This window comes from Diadema antillarum, unplaced genomic scaffold (assembly GCF_040938485.1).
Source record: "Diadema antillarum isolate AM-2024a unplaced genomic scaffold, OU_Dant_1.0 seq00000652_RagTag, whole genome shotgun sequence".
NCBI classification, from domain to species: domain Eukaryota; kingdom Metazoa; phylum Echinodermata; class Echinoidea; order Diadematoida; family Diadematidae; genus Diadema; species Diadema antillarum.
This window is the reverse complement of record NW_027271565.1, coordinates 530,069-552,291: the sequence shown is the minus strand read 5'-3', so window position 1 is coordinate 552,291 and position 22,223 is coordinate 530,069. Positions and strand designations below refer to the sequence as shown.

At 40.9% G+C, this 22,223-nt stretch overlaps 1 protein-coding gene across 1 annotated transcript in view; it reads right to left on the bottom strand.

The window, feature by feature from the left end:
• Positions 1-340: 340 nt before the first annotated feature.
• Positions 341-22,223, bottom strand: part of LOC139736551 (uncharacterized) — a 63,865-nt gene continuing 41,982 nt past the window's right edge. Inside the window, exons 6-16 of the mRNA XM_071647301.1 lie at positions 19,013-19,189; positions 16,944-17,096; positions 14,234-15,256; positions 13,585-13,956; positions 12,435-12,602; positions 11,337-11,588; positions 10,479-10,658; positions 9,857-9,949; positions 7,781-7,993; positions 5,329-5,366; positions 341-2,342 (exon numbers count right to left, since the gene is read on the bottom strand). Of these exons, the coding sequence (XP_071503402.1) occupies positions 464-2,342; positions 5,329-5,366; positions 7,781-7,993; positions 9,857-9,949; positions 10,479-10,658; positions 11,337-11,588; positions 12,435-12,602; positions 13,585-13,956; positions 14,234-15,256; positions 16,944-17,096; positions 19,013-19,189 (4,548 nt within the window). The 3' untranslated portion in view covers positions 341-463. The remainder of the gene's footprint in view (positions 2,343-5,328; positions 5,367-7,780; positions 7,994-9,856; positions 9,950-10,478; positions 10,659-11,336; positions 11,589-12,434; positions 12,603-13,584; positions 13,957-14,233; positions 15,257-16,943; positions 17,097-19,012; positions 19,190-22,223) is intronic.

Here is a 22,223-nt window from a genome sequence, read left to right as displayed (position 1 = left end):
ATCATCACACAATACACATATTGTATCGCCTCAGAAATGTCTCGAAACAAAATATGCTCAAAGCCACGCGAGCGCGATGCTTCATTATCAGAAGGTGAAACACAAACCCGTGATAACGGACATGTAAAAATCGGCCTTGGCAATGTCAGCAAATGAACTTGCCATAGCGCCCTCAATCCCTTTTGATGACCTCGATCACTTTTCCTCTTCAAAATTATAAACATATGCGTGATTATCATTTTCTTTGACTGTCTGTGATCTTCTGGGTGACGAGTGTCAGCTTGTCTACGTAACACTGACATCATTTACATCAGCATAGTAGACGAATATCTGGGACATATTTCGGAATTCTAAATGACCTAGAGCAGAGCAGAATAACTACCTTCAAAGTTCAACCCTCAATCACTTGGTGACTGATTGAACCCCATGGAGTCATCCTACCGGCAAGGGAGAAAAGGACCTCTCATTTCTTGGTGGATTTGAATGCTGACCTGACCTTCTTTCCTTTGGAGGACGGAGCTGTGCCTGCAGGTTGCTGCTGTGGTATAGGAACAGCGGGGTTAGTGCTCCATGGGGAAGATTTGGTGGGTGGTAGGTGGGTTGATTTGGAACTGGAACCGACGGTGGCCCCACTGCTCCTCGACCCGTTTCCACTACCAGATTTGCTTGCAGCACTACTTTTAGAGCCTTTCGAAGAGGACGAAGTGGTTCTTGATGAGGATGATTTTGTCCCAGACGTGCCACTGGTAGAGGCAGTAGCACCCTTCGGCTGTGATGCAGAGTTATTATTGTTTGTGGTTCGCCGCTCGTTGCCTACCTGGGACTGAAGAGGCTTGCTAGACGTCGGTGATGGTGTCTCAGAAAAGAACTGTGCCCGGGCTGATCGAGGGGAAACCTTCTTGCCTCGATCACCAATGTGCTTGGGAGATTCTGGTGGCGTCTTGGCAGAAACAGGGAGGGCAGCAGGAGGACCTTGCTTAGACTGAAGCTGACTCTTCGTCCTCGGCAGCTGGCCCGGGAGATGGGTCAACGGGCCTTCACTGAAAGACGACAGCTCGCTAGGAGGGATCGGCACGTTGAAGGCCCTTCCCTTTGGGGCTTCAGGAGGCATCATGGCCTTAGCGGCTGCTACTGTCGGACTGGTTGCTACCGATGGTTTTGTCGTCGTGCCATTGATGTGTTTCGGTAAGAGGAACCCAGGTGGTGGTGTTGGATAAGGCGACTGTCGTACTATTGCGTCTATTTCGCTACTGGGCTTTGTTCGCCGATCTACATTAGCACACATAGACTTAGGACGCTCGGAACTCCTCGATTCGCGTGCTCGTTCCTCACGTGGCGAAGCCCTCCCTGAAGCCTTGGACTCTCCGGGTAGCAACTTGCTGTCTGATACCGACGGGGAAAGCTCGCGATTAGAGGGACTTCGAACAACCACCTCACTGTCCGTGTGCCTTTCGCTGTCCGTGTCTGACACACACGGCGAGTCCGTGCTCGCTGATCGTCGCTGCAGCGCGGGGGCAGATCCGCTCATTGCTGGTGGGCTGCTCTCAAACATCATTTTTGTGGACTTGACTCTATTCTTATCTAGCTCTGCAAGGCGTATTTGTAGATCGACTCGTGAGGGGCTCTCGCTTCGTGGCCGGGTTGATTTTCGATCGGTCTCGCGCAGTAGGCCCAAGACGTCGAATCGCCCCTGTTTAACGACGATCGTCGGCTTGTCGGCATCGTGTCGTCGATCACTGGTTGATCGCGTAATGTTCACCTGAGGCTTTTTTCCGTTGCCATTGGATACCTTGGCCACATCAGGAGTGGAAGACACAATGGGACTTTTCGATTCCTGGACCGTGGTTTTGGATTCTTGCACGATCTCAGTGACAGTGGTTTTCTTGTCGGAAGATGCGTTCGGAACACGACCAAAGTGGGTTTCCTGAAATTTGGTGTGTTCTGTTTCTTTGATTTTACTGGTATTAGGAGTCTGATTTCGTGGATCTTTGGTTTCAGTAGTTACGACAGTCTTAACCGTGGTGGAGCTTCGCGTGGGTTTGACAGTGGCTATCGCAAGGCCGCCCCCTTCGGCAGCCGAGATGACTCGCACGGGACTTCGGGGACTTTTCGTGGGGGATGACGTCAGCACCTCCGCGCTCCTCGACTGGGACCGTCTGCTCTGAAGGTATTCGCCCTGTGTCATATCAGCTGACGTCACTGTTGGGTGCGCAGTGTACTTCTGCGCAGTACTGGTTGAGGTTTCCTCTTTTTGCCCGTGACTGAACTGACGTGGCGGCTTCGCAGGGGGTTTGGGTGGTCCGCTGAGGTCACGTCGATTCACGTCCGATTGGGACTTGGATCTGGACGAGGCAAACGATATTACAATAATTCAGTCAGTTTGTGACCTTTCGTTTATGAATGAAATAGCAATTACAATGGTATTAAATTGTACTTGACTATGGTGTTGTTGCGCTTTACATATACACGATAAAAATAACATGTACTATTTCTCACACAAATGTCATAATGGATAATTATGAACTCCTCCGGACGAGGCATTGAAAGTCATTATATGTATGTATATATATATATATATATATATATATATACTTTTAAAAAAAAAATTCCGGGGTACTTGGAGTAATTGTAAAAAAACAACAACAAAAAACAACAAAAACAAAGAAAAAACACCAAATGACACAAAAAACAGTTGCTATAAAAAGAAAGAGCGTGTGCGGAAGTAATTTTACATAAAATTATCGCTACATTAACATCACGCTTTATGGTAAACTGCTTTTACAAACTATCATCCATTTATTACAAATCAGGTACCGGCACGACACCTAATATCTGCATCACAAAGAGTCGACGTCCCATAGCATACGACAGGCAGTGACTTTATACTGCTTTGAGAAAATTTGGGAATACTTTCAGAAAAGCATCTTTTGCTGTGAATGCTTAGAGTGCTTTTGTGAGGCGGGAAAAATTTGTTTGTTTAATGTCTGTTCAGGTTTCAGAAATTATCTTTACTGATTAGAAATTACAATAGAAATACTTCGACTTTTGTAGGAATCATGTCGTATTAATACCATGAACCCAGAACAATGCCAGGATTTTTTTTTTTTCAATGTCCAAATTCACAGGGCTGGTTAAAATATATATAAAAACCATTGTTTAAAATTAGACAATTTACAGTACTTAAAATCTAAAGTAGTGGGCATACAACATCAAAGAATCACACAACAATAAAAGTGTAGTGTCATTTTTGTGTATTAGAAAATGCGAAGAATTTGATCTCAAAACGAGCTAACTTCATTCACGTCATGTTGAAATATTTGAGATTCAGCCAGCTAAGAAAGAAATACAATAATAACAAAATATTGGATACCGATTTTTTTAATCATAACTTCCAGAATGTTCCTTGTTAGGCAAACAGTGGGGTATCACTTGGGAAGATTTTATTTTGCTTTGTTTGACTGTTTGATGATGGACTTTAAAATGTTTTAAACTGTAAAATGTTTCAAAATGGCTCTTAATTTGTTTTGCAATGAAGCTCTACATGTATTCTACATTGAAGACTAAAAACTGCTTAACCCATAACCTCCGGAAGACAGGTAAGCCCTGCAGAAAGTTTATGGGGTATACTCAGAATCTTGTAAGTCATGGGTTAAGCAGCTACCAGGGTGAATATCAGCATTGCGTCACAGTGCATGTGTTTGTTAGTATTACTGAGATTGGCAAGTGGGCCGTACGCTAACACAAGAGAACGAAATCCGAGGATTCTACCATAACGTTTCTGGTGCATAAGGTTGATGATTTTTTGTTCCCCTCTTCCGCTGTTTCACGACATGATACCGAAAAAGGCATTGACTTCGTCTAGACGACTCCGGCGGGAACTCTACTTAAAAGATAGCAAGTTTTGTATCTTGACGGACATAAGTGGACAAATATGAATGTCTGACAGTATTTTTTTAGCATTTCAAGAACCTATCTAAAGATATCATAATTATCTCTAAAGTTTTGTCATATCATCCATGGTTTTGAAGAGGATAGATTGACAATCCTAACTTACAAAATGTGCTTTCGATAAATTTCAGATATGTGCCAAACGTAACATATAGCAAAAAATACCATACAATAGGAGATTCAGGCTTCTACCAACCTTTAGTGATTTGCTGGCTAGTATTCTGCAACAAACAATACCATAATTTTCCCCAAAAACGTGTTTACAAAAAATTAAGAATCTCTAAATTGTCTAATCTAATTTTTCTAGATGTATCTGAGGAAAACAGTGCAGAAATATCTAGGCATTTATATCTTTTCTTTACTAAGGTATTTGCATTATTGTGAAACACCTCTTTAATGTCTGTTCAGTACCATATGCTAATTCTTCTGGGGTATTTTGTGGAAAAACGCAAATTTTGACATCATTTGTAGCTGTGAAATGCATTTTTATGATAATACTTTTTTTTTAAAGTTCTTGATTAGTTTGATAAAATCAAATGTGTTTAAAGGAAATAACATTTTCTTTTTCACTTTAATAAGTACATGTTGAAAAGAACAAACAGACATTGATTAGTGACAGGCAGAAAGCTGTCCTGTAGCAACTAGGAAACGTCTCGTCTCTTGATTTGATTTAATTATTAATTGCTTTTAAAGAATTGATTAATATACTCTGTTAGTATAGGGCCGATGCTCATAACCGAACGCACGAGCCATGAAAGACGTAGACGTAACCTCTCATTATATTCAATGCAAATTTGAAGCAAATAGTTTTTGTCCTTTGAATATTATTCAATGCATCTGAATTTTCACCCGCCCACTACGTAACAGAAGAGCTTGCATTCGTGTCAGCTGTGTGGAAGCAGGTCTCCCAAATTTCTATTTCGTGTATCTAAAATCTATCTCGCTAATCAATCTCTTTCCCTATTTCTAGCTCAGTGAATAGCTCTAACTGAACTACGCTACGCTCGAAGTGGAAAGTCGGTGGTGTTAAGTCGAGATGGTAGAGTTGGGAAGACAATGTGATCTGCACCATAGCATGCGGAGGTTCATCAGTGGCACCGAATTACCTTTTCAGTTTTAAGGCGTATTGAGTTTCAATTCTCTCTTGATAGCTGGTCAAATCATCTTTGACCAGGGCAAGCTGCCTGAGAGCCTATAGGTTCGGACGAAAAAAATCATTGGAACAGAAGAAAACATACATTGACAGTGAACAGTAAACAAAATTAAGACACAAGTCCCGTTAGGGAACTGAGAACAAAAACAAAGGGACGGACCATACACCAACACTGAACATAACATATGGGACTACAGGAAACCATCGTGCGCATACTCGTGTCCTACCTGTCGTCATTTCCAGTACGTGCAGATGAACTGGCATTCTGGTCACGTGACAACCATAACGATGCAGTGTAGGGAGAAGAAGGGGTGAAGGAGACAATGCAATGTTAGTACTCAACTGGCATGCGGTTTTTATTACGGAGTGAAAACCCACTACTCACACTATAGACATAGAAGAGGAACAATACTACAAACGTCTAGGACAAAGGCTACAATTACACCAAGGGTTGTTGTTGTTTTTTCTTTTCTTTCTATCTTTTCAGAACTTTCTTTTCATACAAACTTTAACCAGCTTATCCCCAAACGACATGTCAATTAATTGCAAAATATTATGTAAATATTACTCTGCAATTACAACTCATGAACATAACACGTAAATGAAAGCTATATAAACGTCTTCTACTCGATAGCGCGAATATTGTCCACCTACACTATCACAGGCTCGATGCTTTCATTTTAAATAAGGAGATTTACGAGACTTAAGAACTACAAGTGAACGAAACCTACACTAACACCATAAAATTTGTATTGGATTTCGAATAGATGGGGGGGGGGGGGCATGGAAAAAGGCAGATAAAAAGATGAAGATGCGATAAGACAATGACTTCATTTAAAGGCACAGAAAAATTAAGGAGAAATCTAAATGAGACGATAAAGCAGAAGAAAAATAAAAGCAAGACGAGGAGATGTCTGCAATAAATAAAGATGAAAGAAGTAAGAACTTGACATTCTTAGCGAGTCCAGTTTAGGAAAAAAAAAACAGCGAGAAAGAAATGAAGTCAAATGTATGCAAAGGAAAAGATACTGTAGGTGGTGAGAACAAGATTTGAGAAGAGAGCATCTGCCAAGGCACTGTGTAACATTATTAGCCCAACACCAATCGTGCAGATACTAACAATGACCAATGAAGAAGGTATAAAATGACTGCCACTATGAATACTTCATCTACTATTTCACAGTATGCCCTAATGAATGCAGGATTTACATGTCATGATTATTGTATAATAATATTTCACAATGTGTATGAAGTGGTTTATCTAGACATGATGAATGAATTTTATGCAACAATATTTAATGACACAAAGTCGAAAACAAATGCATGAAATGGCTTTGAAAATATAACAATCTGCAATGGTTTCTTTAAAATGATTGGTTGCACTAAAAAGGAGAAATCGACACAAAGAACATATGCACCACCATCCACCCCCCCCCCTCCACTGAGCAGTGAAAGTGAATGTATCACGAAACTCAAGGCGCCCATAATATGACATGAAGGGTTACATGTTACATGAAAGGGGGACCGCTACAAAATGTAAACCAAGAACAAAAATTGTCTGAAAATAAAAATGTAAGTTAGGGATGAAGAGGTGACGAGGACTAATAAAAAAAGAACACTGGTTAGATTTAGACCTTGTGGGTATGCATTCCTCAATTGGTGGGGAACCACTAATTATCACAAAGGTTACTGAATAATGCAAACAGGATACAGTGAGTGTAAAAACATTTTATAACGACGAATTCAAGTTGAAAACAAATGGAAAAACATATTCCCTGAAAGGGAGAAATGTGGGTGTCCATCCGAAAAATTACATTAATGTTACATGAAAGTTTAACATATTTTCAACACATTCCCTCTGGTTGTTAGGTTAATTGTATTCAATCCTAAATTTTGACCGTTGCTAGGACGAAATGTGTCAATCCTTTTTTGTCAACAACTTTCAGTATTTGTTTTTTTTTTATTTCAAGACAGTTTCACAATGTTAAAATACCACGCACAGAGAGATTTTAGACAAGGAGAGTATGGGTGCTTGAAACAACGTCAAAGGTGAAGGGGAAAACTGTATTGTTTATTTTTTTCACACAGATGTGCAAAGTATTAAAGTGTGTGACTGTGGGCAGAAAACAATCAGCACTTCCTTTTAGCAGAAAATGCCTGGGAAAATCACACAATAAGCATAGTGCAAAAGTTCAATACACGGGAGTTGTCATGAAGCTGAAGGGTGCGCATCATACATCAAATTCAAAGCTAGTAAATTTGATTAAAAACTGTGAGAATGCCGTATTTTAGCTTGAAGAAAAGATAAAAGCATCTGAACAAAAGGCGGATACTTGATACATATAATATTGCGTGGTCAATGTATTGAGCACAATGGCCGTTTTTCACCAAAGCATGGAGTCTTGTGACTGAGTATTTACAGAAGAATCTCGGCAAGAATGATGCTTCAATTTTACTGCAACATAGCATGCAGATATTAGTTTATGAAACGCACACGGTATGGACTGAGCCAATATTTGAAGTGGAATGATTTAATTGCTTTGTTTTCTGAGGTAGTAGATAAGAATAAAACAAATTTGATGTATGGTGGATATCTAGAGTCAAGTAGACAGCTTCAGAGCAGCAAGAGGATAGGGTAAAGAGAGATAGATAAAGAGAGATGTGAAACGCTTTAGCAACCTCGTCCAGTGTGAACACAGCGGGTTGGTCCGTCGTGGAGTGTCTGTGTATCGTCGGCTGTGCGTTCACATTGGCCGTCGACTTGTCAGCTGTGGAGCACACGTTTGCCGGTTCCGAAACCTGTTTTCGGAGCTGCCGGTAGGCGGCGCTACTAGACTCATCGGGTCCAGGCTTCACGGGCTTGGTCTCCGTTGTTGTTGTGATTGTCTTTTGCTGTATTGTTTTGATGAAAGCGTAATGAATGGAATGACGCAATGAACAGATTTTTCTTCCACCAATGAAGCACTCATTATGATAGCTGCAGAGGAAAATGACAAACCAAGGTTTGTTTATTTGTTTGTTTGTTTGTTTTTTTAATAACGAAAAAAAAATATGGAAAAAGACACAATGAAAAACACCACTGCCAACATTGCCAAGTTATAGTGGAAATGTACAATTAAAAAGCAAGGTATGACAAAATAGGATGGTCAATTTATTAGGTTCACCAAAGTGTTAATAAAGATATGTCTACAGGTTCATGGATCCGATAAATTCTTTTCTAATTTGAAATGCATGAGTTCGGAAAATATTGGCGAAGTGCTTTAGATGGAAAAGTAGGCCTACACACAATAAGGGATTCTCTATCACATCCAATGAAGGTATCACAACGAAATCAAATTCAGTAAGATGATTTTGCCTTAAAATCAGAGATCATAATTACATTCCATGGGAAAGGGTTGTGACATTATTATCGTTATTTTTTTTTACTGCAAAGAACACAGCAACTACCATTTGATTGTCTTGATTTGATTATTATAATTGAACCATTTCCCCGCTTTTTCCTTATCAAATCTGATTCATGAGATACCACATTGTATCTCTTTTGTGAGACTAATATTAATAGAAAACAATTGTAGCAATTTTCTTTTACTCCTAAGTGTTTCTATAAGTCTATTCCATTTTGACCAAATAAGGTGTCATCAAACCAAGGATTTGGGGAGTAAACTAAGAGTAATACTAAACACTTACAAGCAAGCAGGCAAATGGTTGGTAGACATGGTGACACACATTATGGCACTACTACGGAAGATTACACAAAAGACCATAAAGGAAGACTATGGAAGGTTACAAGAGACTAAAGAAGACTACAGAAAGATACAGAAGCTTACAGAAAGCTATAGAAGGCTGCAGAAGGTTCCAGAAATTTACTTAAGTGTATATATAGAGGGCTACAGGAGGTTACAGAAGACTAGATAGGTTGCACAAGATTGTAGAAGTCCAGAGATCGCTAGAGAAGCCTGGTTACAGAAGATTACCAAAGGCTACAGAAGGTTATGGAAGACTACAAAATGTAACAGAAGACTAGAGAAAGATACAGGAAGTTACAGATTTGAAAATTGTGATCAACACAGGTTCATATGTGATTTCATGATTTGCTCTGATATAACTTTCACTGAAATGATTATAATTTGATTACACATAGCTTTTGTTTTAATTTTTCCAACATGCACTATAAACGAAGCAAGTTCAAAAGACCATGGCACCAAATGAAATCAAATGTGAATGATTATATTCCCATAGAATGTTTGGCATATTCATAGCAGCAATATATATATATGTAGATAGATAGATTTGTGATAAATAAATAGCTTGTATTGATAGAAAGGTTTGCCAAATAATCATTATCGAAATGGCAAAAGTGTCTTCCTGGCTACGAATAAATAGTTCCTTATCAAAAAAGGTATTTTGTGAATTATTTTTTTGTTCTCTCTTGCTTCTTGCAAATGTTTAGCATGAAAGCCAAGTTTCGACATTGAGGCGAGAGAGGTTGTGATAAAACTGATCAGATGGTAGGCAAATATACGTGCGACACAGACGAGGTTATATTACAAGTAAACATTAAGACGATTACAACAGGAATATGAACACAACCACCCAGCACTGTGCAACTCTTGTTTACAGCTTGGCTGAACAGCGCCCCCGTTTGGCGAGCGCCTGAGTCGCAGAGTGCGCGGCAGCGTGCGCGTGGGGAGCGCGGCCACACGGTAGTAGAATGTTAGTAAGGGAGCGATGAATACGTACTGTCTGCACACTTACGATGATTTGCTCGTGGCGCCCACCATTCAGGTCACGTGTTTCGCCCCTCGTCAGCCGATCTGTGGCCTCCACAGCTCCCTTCAGCTGTTGGAGCTAGGGGAGACAAGACACACAAAGGTATTAATGTAGCGTTAGTGACGACAGTAGCTGGATTTCATTGCAATTACAATCCGACAACTAATGTGTGGTAGTCCTCATGGCCAAAGCAATTCATTAGAGATGATATTCCATAACAGACGGAAAAGGCTTAATTTTGGTTTTGTCCTCATTAAACAGACTACTATGATCATCTCTGAATGAAGGGGAAGGTGGGTTTAATCAACATGAAATGTCAGTTGTTCTAGTTATCAATAATCATAAAAGACGGAAAAACATTCATTTTCAAAGTCGTGATAAATATTATACATTTATGTGATTCCTACTCTATTGATTACAATCCACAAAAAATAGATATTTTAGGAGATGGTTTTTATAGGCTGACCTCAATACTCACATATTTTTTGTCTTGCCTTATTTGCTCTGGGGGGGGGGGGGAGTCTTTCTATCTCTTACTAAACTTGAGGAAATTGAAGGTGTTTATATTGAAGGTGTTTAATATGACATATCATTTAAACTGTTTTACCTCTTGAATAAGGCTATCGATCTTGTTATGCTCCAGGCGGCGGGACGCTAGGCTATCTTGCAGTCGTTTCTGTAAATCGCTGCGTTCTTTCCTCCACAGCTCACGGTCACGTTGATATCTGGCCTCTAGCTGACCAATCCGCTTCTGCCCGTCTTTAGATTTTTGTAACTCAACGCCCAGCTATGGTGGGAAAGAAAAAATGATACACAGACGAGTTCAAGGAGTAATCAGCTATGATGTAACCAACTGTGAAAGAACTTTACGTTTCACAAACCGACTTCTTTTTCTTTGTTAATTTATTTCTCTCCAGTCGATTCTACTTGGACCAAAAAATGACTGGTCACTTTATCAGATCGTACTCTTCGATGATCAGTCTTTTTCTGAAGAAATATTTGGCACAGATCTGGATATAGTCATGCAAGTGTAAAGTATTTGCAATCACTAGTCTTCTGTCCTTCCATTAGTATGCTGTTGCATCCTGACACAATTTCCATTGAGGATCTAAGCAAAAACTTAGTAAGCCAATCAGAGTTTTTTTTTCATTAATTTTGTATTCCTTTCGGCATGAGTTCTAATACCTTGGTCAAGTTTTAAAAGGTACGGTCAATGATGGCCCAGGAATGAAACTAGCAGAGGAACGGGCAAGCAAAAACGAGATATTATGATATGTACGTTATTACAATACGATGCCCAAATATAAGAAATCCTTTGCACCCAAATGAATCATATTTAATTCAGTGAAGTATGAGAAGGAGGACAGTTTTAGCCGATGTACGATCTACTGATAGTGATTGCATTCCATTCCCTTCCTGCACCGGTGGGTGATACACCGGGTTTAGGTCTTTTACACTTGGCTACCTCGTGTATCCTGTCCGTGGACTTGCGTCTCTCGTCATCCAGCAGCTTTTTCTGCATGATCTCCTGAGCAGACGATCCCTCTCTGCTCCGCTGGCTGTCCCGCTGTTCTAACTCCTTCTGTAGCTCCATGATCCTGTAGTTTGCCTCCGTCATCTGCCGCTTGTACTCGGTGCGCTCCTGGTCCCACGACGCCTGAAGCCGAGTCTGCAAATCTTCAAGCTTGACCTTTTTGAGCTTCGTCATCTGCTCCAACTTGAGCACAAATCAAAAGGAGTATTAAAGGAAGAAATGATGACAAGACTCGCTATTGGGAGGTATGGCACACTGATTGACATTGACTGACAAATAACTAGCTTAAAATTTGCATTCTTCACTTTGTAATGAAAATGGTGGCGATCATTATGCCTTCCAACAGTATCCTCTCGAATGCCGGGTCAGTGTACCTTTAACCTTCTAGATTTTCTGCACTTTAAATCACCAAAATCTGCTTGGTCAGCCTGTTGAATATTAATGCATTCATTTTCAAGACTAACACTTTCAAGTGAGCTTTAATGTTCAGTCATCAATAACCATGGCTACAGAAAAAACAACAACAAGCACACATATAATTCTCGTTACTCCGCTCTTTTAGTGGCCGAAAACATTCTCTCTTCGTTGAAAGGCTGAACAAATTGCATGGAACCATCTAGAACACATTGAATGTTGACTTTGGGAGGAACACTATGACAACATTCTACAATCCCTTGGTGGACCCCAGTATGTCGTCATTATCTGATGACTTAAAGGAAGCACCATGCGAACAGGTGGTAGGTGGCATCAATGGTGTCTTCAAATTCAGAGCGGCATTGGCACACTACCAAATTTCTATTCTGAGCCATGAAACATTGACATGGACTCAAGATTTTGACAATTCAGGGTATTTTCTTGAAGATGGCCAACTGTTTTAACCATACACGATAGGGCGGACTCTATTCAAAGAGCACATGGATTTACAATCATTGACGCCTGGTCTTGTATCTACAAGTTCATACAATGACACATGTACCAGTTAGATACTCGGTGATGGGTGCAAACGAGTTAGTCTCACGGATGGCTTACCCGAGCTATCTTGCAGAACATCTCGTTGCGCGAAGCGTCCCAGGCGGCCTTTTCGCTGGCGTAGTTCTTCTGCAGCGTTTCTCGCCGCTGCTTCTCTGCGCTCAGATTCGAGGAGAGTTTCTCCTTTTCGAGCTGCGAGTTCTCCATCACCTGGCGAGCCCGCTTGGCCTGCTTGTAGGGGGAGGGATGGGGGAGGGTAAGGAATAGACAGGATAGGTCAGACAGTAACAACATGCAATAAAAATGAGGAAACGGGAAATCAGACTGATGTCAAAATAGGAACAATGTCGACTTCGATTTGAGCAATGAAATCACAAATCTCATCTACATAGCGTGAATAAATCTATCAGGAACACATTCTCATATCTGATATAAAAAGAACGATGCAGGTGTAAACTACTTTGCAACATGTATTTGCAGGTTTACGCCAACATCTCCTGGAAAAAAATGGCAAGGGCATTCCTGTAAAGTTACATCATTTAAGACAAAATTGGAGCTGCACTCCCAGGGTCTTTATCTCGGGGAATCTCTCGTTTGATAGCAATATCACGTCTTCGATCCAATGTTTACCCGTGTCATCACAGGGATTGTGATGATACATAGGCCGGGGATTCCTTACAAGCTCCAGCTGTACTGACATTACTCAGAGAATAAGTTATTCTTAGAGTGGGAGACAGTAACAAGGCAAGCCTCCTTTAGGTTCTCTTGCTTTCAACAAGCACAAACTAATATTTATAGGCGTGTGCAGCCTATTTTAGGGACAATTCATTTCTTCGAGCAATCTTGTTGCACAGTTGTTGCAGCTCCAGAAATTGCGTGATGCGTTCTTTAAATCAATCATGATAGAAACTTCAGACTACTAAACATAGAAACAGAATTGCCAACCCACAATTAGAATGTATTAATATCTCAAACAAAATGCCATTCGCATGCGACAACTGTTTCTGATTGCCTGTATTATAGATCACATGGTGATCACTGTATTCATTTCCCTTTCTACCTGCTTTGTCTTACTCATGTGTTTCACAGCTCATGCATGTTGTGTGTATCCGCTCCACTTAACAGCAAACCATGATCTCATGACGTCAGAGGTCAAGATGTTCAAAGGGAAGCTGGTTTTAGCCCGTGACTTGATGCATACAACACTCACCGCGAGATTATCTCGTTCCTTCTCGCTCCGCAGCACCTCCCTCTCTTTCTCCGCCTCGTCGTACAGTGCCCTCAACCGATCCAGCTCCTTCTTCGACTCGTTCAGCTGCTCCTTCTGCGACTCGTAATCGCTAGACTCGTTCTGCAGTCGTTTTTGCAGACTCCCCACCTCGTCGTTAAAGTACTTAGTCTCCGCCTCCAGCTTGAATTTGAAGGCGGTGATCTCGGCTTTCCAAACCTTCTCCTCCCGTTGGAACCTGTCAAGGATTTCAACTCGAACTCGCTCTAGGCGCTTCTGTTGATTGCTCAACTGCGTCTGGGCGCGTTCACATTCCTTCTGCTTGGCTTGCAAGGACGTCTCCTTGTCTTCGATCTAGTGGCATGAAAGATATGTAATGTGTTAGAGACAATAAATTTCATGTTGTGGCCTTACGCATTCTTTACAATTACAGCCGATCCTACACATACAAGCCTAGTCCTTTATGGACGAGAAGAATACTGCTCACAACATAAACTGTATCAAGATCTCATCTTGTCTTGCATGGACCATGACGTTTTACATTTGGTACTCGCAATGTGAAAGAATGACCACGATTTTCCCTAAAAAAACACATGAAATCATTTCCTGAGGACACCTAGAAAACACTGACCTGCTGAAGAAGTCTCCGTCGCTCCTCTTTAAATTTCGTCTCCCCAACTCGGTACGTCTCCACCAACTCTGTGGCTGCTTCCAACCGTTGTCTTAGTTCGTTGACCTGCCGCTTGCTTTCCGATTCGCTCTGATTCAAGGAATCTTTCAGCTCTCCGATCTCCTTGGTCAGTCTGCTTCGCTCCTCCAGCCAGGCGTTCTGTTTGCCCCTGTGCTCCTTCACCACATTCTGCATATCTTTGTTGAGGCCGTCGCGCTCGTTCTCCCAAGCCGTTTCCCTGGCTTTCAAGGTGCTGTTCAACCTGTCTACCGCGTCGTCGAGGCTTTTCCTCTGCTGCGACCATTCTCGCTCCTTGGCTGCGAGCTTGGCCCGAAGTACTTCCGGGTCACGGGTAGGACTACCCTTGGGGCTGCCTCCAGGACTTCCCCTTTGCTGTTTTCCTTCACTCACCTTCTGCTGATATTCTTCCAACGCCTTTTTGCTTTCCTCAAGGTCTCGCTCAAGAGATTTTAACCGCTCGTTCAAATTGGCAATTTCTTTGGCTTTAGTCCTTACATCCTTTTCTAACTCGTCGATTTTTTGGTTTTTCGATTGGAGTTTGGAGTTCAACTCCACCTCCATCTCCTCTCGCAACCTACTTGAGTCGTTCTGGAGATTGAGTTCGCTTTCCTTGAGGGCGTTCTCTGCCCGCTGCCTAGCCTCCTCGGCCTCGTCCAGCATCACACTCAACGTCCTCACGCTGTTCTCCAGCTGCTCCTTCTTGCTGACGACCGCTTCACTGTCAGCCACCAGGTGGTCGATACGGGTTTGCAGCGGCTGTAGAATCCTCTCAAGTTCGTCTCGCTCCATCTGCAGTGCGCGTAGTTTTTCCATTTCCGCCTCGTACACTTCGCGTTCTCGCTTTGCGCGCACGTCTATTTCCGTTTTCTCCTGCTCGGTCGTAGTGAGCTTGGTGTGTAACAAAGTTCTTTCTTGTGTGAGAATGTCGTTTGACGCTTGGAGCTCCTCGTTTTGGGCCGTCATCTGCGGGACAAGCATGGAAAGCAAACTAAAGGTTCTGTATCTAATATTAAGTGAAAGCGAATTCTTATCATTTAGACTGTTTGTAGCTGTCCGTCAAGTCGTATTTTTTTTAATGTATGTACCATATAATGAGACATTTATTTTAACCTGAATGTCCATGAAAGTGAATAAAATTCAGTTGTAAAAAACAAACAAACCGTATAAAGCATTCACAAACTTAATTTGATACAGGCATAATTCGTCTCTTCATTCTAATTTGATGTTCACCTGCTCACACTGTTCAAACTATCGTTCCGATCACTAAAACTAAAGAAATATGCAGTCAAATCATTACTATTGAAATTACAGAAAATCAGCGCAATCAATAGATTATAGCATGATCTGAGCCGCTTCTGTTTCCAACATGACAAAGACCCATAGGTCATGTACACCTTTAGAAAAGAGCGAAATGTTTTGAACAGAATTAAGTGATTATTCTGCAGAGTTTCGGAAGTTTGAACAGAAACCCTTTCCTATTTAGGTGGTTGTAAGGTACCTCACTGCGATTGTTTGTGATTTTTACACGCTGATTTTTGCGAGAAAAGAAAAGGCCTTCCCATCCACATTGGTATTATTCTATTCCTCTTTGAAACACTTTCACTCAAATATCATCAAAGGACATTTTGAACAATGCTTGTTGATAGGTGTCTAACTCAGACTACCCATTTCATTGCAATTAACGGTTGTCAACCACAGACCTTTTTACGCCATAGATAATACACAGAGCACTGCCACTGCAGAATAAAGGAAGACATCAATTAATTCTCGCATTGCACCTTCCTACGCGTTGGCATATAATTGACCTTAATGTTATTGAAACACTTATGGGCAAGCTCGCCGCAATTACAGTCGGAGGACTAGAGGAAATGTTGATTAAGTCTGGTATATCCCCTTCTTAGGAGTCAGGTTGCAACCCCCTCTTCACACTGTAACACTGGATTATTCGATACCGCTTCTTGGACCAAGTCCCGTACAACGGTTTTTGCTTTCAACACCGCCGAAGGAGAATATAATTATACGCAAGTTTGTTCAAAATGACAGAAAAGACATCTTCTCTATGATGCTTCTACGACAGCAAGAATTAATTTATCTACTCTTTGGGGTGAAATTTGCTTTAGTATAGTGCACTATACATTCAACTAATAACGTACAAAGGCACAACAACAACCTAATGACATTGATGTCCATTGACGGTAAATTCGGTGCCCGTTATGACTAACTTTTTTCTTTTTATTCAAATGATAGAATTTATTGATTTATGACTAACTTGCATAAATGGAAATACAAAGAAACATCACCAGAACGTATAGCTCACAGTACCTTTCTTATGAACTCTGCCCTTTTGATAGGAAACTTAGGAGTAAAACTTAATATTTCTCTTCATAATGTTATCCAATCCATGCAACTCCGTCAGCTCTGACGGCTATAGGTTCTAGAGAAAGATGGCAGAGTAAACCCGCCACAGTAAAATTCTGTTCTCTCTCTCTTCATTAATCAGCATTTTCAACCTCATGTATAACACCAGCCGGAGTATGCAGGTAGGTTAAGTTTTTATTATCTTATTGTGCTTGGCACGTTTCTTTCAAGTTCCTTAGATGACCACCTGAGATCCTACTTTCGAAGCTGAGACCGAAAAAGAACCACGTACCCGTTCCATCTTCGTCTTGAGTCCCTCGGCGAGCTGTCGGTACTTCCAGCACTCCCCGTCGAGTCCTTCGACCTCCGCCTCCAACCGCTGGAGGAGTTTCAAGGATTCTTCGCGCTGAGCGTGCACCGGGCTGGACCCGGGTGTAGATAGTTTCTGAGAGGGGAAGGGGAAGGAACAACACCGTCATTTAATGTTAATCTATCCAGAACAAGAAGCACCGAATATCGGTGGACGGTACAACTTTGATCCGTAGGCTGCCATGCGCTGGGCGAAGTCTTGGACAACTACCGCTGATTTTCCTATTGAGAGGTCCTGTTGATTCGCCTATATCTGGCATTCATTTACATGATTTGGCAAGTGACAATCAAATCGACATAATATGCATTACAATTCACAGGTAACGCATCCCTTGTAAGAAGAAACATCGGGGATCTGAAAAGTTCAATAGACACATTCCAATGCCACTCGCCTGCAAAAATTTTACGGTCTCCTCATAGATATCAAACGTGTGTGAAGTACAGACTCAAAGCACGAAATTAGAGGTGATGCCAGTTTTCACGATGGTTGACAATAAATCAGAAACAAATTTGATAAAGTCTTCAATGGATATCATGTCGTTTGCCCAGGTGATGTGAGGAATATACGTGACAACACAAACTAACCATATACGAGAATCTCTAAATGAGTACACAACAAAACATTCAGGCGAACCAGGTGTAAGGCATGCAAGATCACGCTGATTCTATGTGATAGCTGCGATACATAATCGACTTGTTGACACAGACTGAATTTGAAGATACGTACGCAGGAGGATAACTTGAAATGCCTCGTGTCGCAATGAACATCATACCCATCGGTACATCATCGTATCTTTATCTTTCCTGATGCCATACTGACATAATTCACCAAAAGCGTGTCATCTTATATCATGGTTCAAGTCGAGCTTACTTTAAACAAGTTCCACACCCTTTCCCTTCTCTTTGCTCTCTCTTAAGGATGCTATGGGAGTTAAGACCGAGGATCTTAAGTGGTTGGATTAAGGGACCTTCGTGGTAAGTCGCAATGCATACTATACGAGAACGCGAAGAGGAAAGTCTTGTTGCCGAGGCGCTAATTTGGGAGGGAAATCAGATTCTTACGGATTCTAACAGATTCACTGCGGGGAAGCCCGGCCCTGTAAACAGTCTTTAAGGTGGGTACCGGGGAAAAATAGGAAGACGATCCCGCCTCCTAAACGTGAACGCCCTTCTAGAGATGTGCAAACCATTTCACGACAGATACATTTTCTTATTTCTATCCATTCTTGTTTACTAATGACACGTAATTGGGTTAAAAGTTTGCTTGCTCTCTAAATGGATACGTGACAGTGTAATTACATATAGATACACTTAACTATCATGAACAGTATGTAACAATGTACATCTGCTTGTTGATCTTACTAAGCATATTCTCAAACAATCGGGTAAGCAAAGGTCGTCAGACATGAAGTTTTGGACAAGGTGTAATCATCCGTAGTCGAAGCTAATTTTTCATGACTTAAAGACTGAGAACCTTTCATATTACAATGAATACCTCATTGCCCAGATTGTCTGGTGATTGTCCCAGAACATAACATTATGGACACGTAACCATAAGTGTTTGATCGGAAACGAATTAGCTCCAGTCTTGTTTACTTCAGATATTTGCGATTAAAGCTGCTAAAAAACCAAAACAAAAAACAAACAAAATGCTAGGAAGATAATGAACATTTTTAATCACATCTTCAAGAATATTCCTTGTTATGTAATGAGTGACGTTTCACTGAAAAGGTTTTACTGTGCTGTATCTGATGATGGACTTATATCAAAGATGTATAAGAATGGCGCTAAACCCCGTTTTTGCGATCATTTGCGATCAAACTCTTCGTATGACTATTACTTGTCACAAGTAATAGTCAATAATATATGACTTACACACACACACACACACACACACACACACAGTGTGTGTAAGTCCTTTATGGTATAATGGGTGTTACGCAGGGAGGCTGGGTTCACTTATAATATCTGTCTATAGACCCTATGATTTACCGCGTCTCCACCAGCCTGCTTCTCAAGGTCGGCCATCTTGAGTTTGACGTCATCGATGCGGTTGAACAACTGCGCCCTCTCTCGTCGCCACTTCATTCCTTCCATTTTCAGTTGAATCATGGAACTCTCTTTCTCCAGTTCGTGGAGCGTGTCCGACCTTTCTCGCTCTTCCATTATCTATAGAAGACAATCAGGAAAAAGAGAAATAATTATTATAATGCCAACATATTCATGACAGTATCGAATTAACAATGGTAACAATAATACGGGTATTACACGCATAAAAAGTAACATTACAGCAAGAACTTGAGAGGCAAATAGCTGCAAAGGAGATTAAAACGCTCTTGTTCGCTGCTCCATTCTCTGTGGGGAAAAAAATAATTGCAAACGATACTTCATGAATGTGATAGCATAAAAAATGGTAGCAATAAGGCAGTTGGATGAATACAAAATATCAGCTTGAACAAACATTTTCGCTATTACAAGTAAAATAAATGAGTGGGTAAAACTTCATAATTTATTGCCTAATGGTTTGTGTTGGACACTGCGACAGTATGAGAGCTTATTGTTTTCAAGCTCTTACGGTGAACACGCAGAGTGACCTCATTATCAAATTTCGGTTATTGCTACGACAAATCAAACCAACACACCAATATCAGTCATCGTTAAATCAGTACGACTACTTTGCGGGTATTATTACTTAGAGTATACACATATATTGTGCAACATCTTTGTCGACAAAGCGTAGCCAAGCCACACTTTGCAGCTATGCTCATTGCTATTCTTAGGCAGATGGCAGTATATAGATGTCGAAAGAACGGAAGGCCAGCACGACGGCTGAATAAGAGTTCCATGTGGTATGTGTTTAAATGCCGAAGTTTTCACTTAATGAACGCAGCTGGATCATCTCTAAAAGATGGAGACACCAACTCCAATAAAGATGAGTCAATTGTTAAAGGTCACGAGATTATTTTATCCTTAACAACATTTCTCCATTTCCAGATTTATGAACTAATTCTATCTTCATCTGCATAAGAAAAAAAAAAGATCAAACAGCTAACAAATAAAAAAAACAAGAACCAAGCAATGACGGACTATCAAATCAAGGAATATTTTCCCCTTATTAGAAAGGGGCAGCAACTGAATTCTAAGTTTGAAAATGCTTTTGTTGTTCATGCTAACGAAATTATAGCTGAAACTTTACGGAAAAGGAAGGTCGGGCTCTCAAAGAGGACAAGCTTAAAACCATTCTCTTCTTGAGATTTTGGCGATCTCTCTTTACTCTCTTCAAATAAAACGACCTCTTCGACAACTCAGCTGGTAATAGGAAAATTTTGCATCAAGATATTCTCACAGAAAGACAGAGGGGCCTTCCCGCAAGGACAGATTGTAAAGGTCGTTTATTTTCATCGCGATATGGAAGAAAAAATTTGACGCATCCTGCCCTCCGCTGAGTCATGAGACGAGGGACTTCCCGAAGTCACCCCGAAATCAAATTTGTGACACCCTGGTCAGGAGCCCATGCATGGTAAAAGCGAAGATTCCTCGATCGGACGCTGGTTGAATATTGCGAGAGAAAAGGTCTTGTACCAATACACGACAGAGAAGTAATCAGTGCTACCCTCTATCATAGCAGTGTGTAAGCTGTATCATCCTGGTATATATATGATAAGCCCTTTATACGTTTACAACAAAACTATTATAAAAACAACAGCGACTTGTTTTTCAAAAAGTTAGAATCCCAAATTTCAAGCTCGTCTGATTGATCTTTTGCTTTACATGTACAAGTTCAAGCGTAATTCTTGACGCAGAAAACGGCTGGAAAGCAATGCTAATCATGCAGTAGGGCCTTCATTGTCCCACTTTGTGGAAGAGTACAATTTCAATGAATATGCGCATGTCCGCTCCTTATTGAGGTTAGTGTACTGCATCAACAAGGTGTTGAGGTTTTATTTGCTGTTTAGTATTTGAATGGACTTGCAATCTAACAACAAACAACAAACAAACAAACAAACAAACAAACCACAAACCAAAGATTGACAGATTTTATGGTTATATCGCAATGACTGTAAAAGTGGGTGCACAGTAAAGACATAATATTGGCTCCTTCACATCAGTGCTGAAAATGTTAGTGACATGTGAAGAGTTTGTTTGCAAAAACCGATAAGTCCATATTTGCCAAATGGAGATATTTGCGATTAAAGGTCAAGAAAAATAAAGAGAATAATAAGAAAATGTTTGCTTCTTTTGACCATAACTTCAAAAATGTACCTTTATATGTAGTGACCAATATATCATTTAAAAGGTATTATTTTGTACTTTATGACAGAGATCGTACTTCAACATCTTCAAAAATGGACTTATCGCTTTTTGCGAACAAAGTCTTCATGTGGACAACCTGTTGTGAGGACGAAATAGTAGTAGTAATTGCTGGAGACTTTAAGTCCATTATAATGCTTAAAAAGTGCGGCGGGGGGGGGGGGGTGGAGACCCTGTACTTCTGAGACAGGAAGGGTCTAGCCAATCACCTAGAAACACATTCTGGGTGGGAGCACAAAACTCCCTAAAGTAGAGTGTCTATGTTTAACCCCGTCCCTCTATATTCTGATTCTCGTTCCTGTCATCGGATAAGATCCCTGCGGCGAGCGACAAATCGTGGCTTCCGATGGCTTAACCTACATTTGGGTGTAGTTGAAGGGGAAAACCCCAGGGGCAGTATACACCCGGAAAATCAGTAAAGCTTCCCGGAAGTAACAAAGACGTTTGAACACCACATAATGCAACAAGCGTTACACTTACACATTTGGATTTTACTTAACGCATTATTCTTTATCCAATCAATTCTCACTAATTTCTGCTGGTGCTCAGTAGGACCTATTCATGCATCCATTTCCGTTTTACCTTTTCTTAAATTTGGAGGCATGTTCCTTGGAAACGATACTCGCACTCTATCTCCCCTTCAACCTGTATCTCGTTCTCTTCTCATTCCATCATTCCAACACTTTAGTTAATTTCCATTCTCTCTGGTATTTGTTTTTGTTTTTGTTTGTTTGTTTGTTTGTTTGTTTGTTTGTTTGTTTTTCTTTACCGAGGCACAGAATGACCTGGAGGTGTCTTTTAACATGAAGGCATCTACGAATAATTCCACCTGAAAGGTAGTTAACCCTCAATACATGTGAATTCAGCGAATGTACAAATATTCATTTTCTCA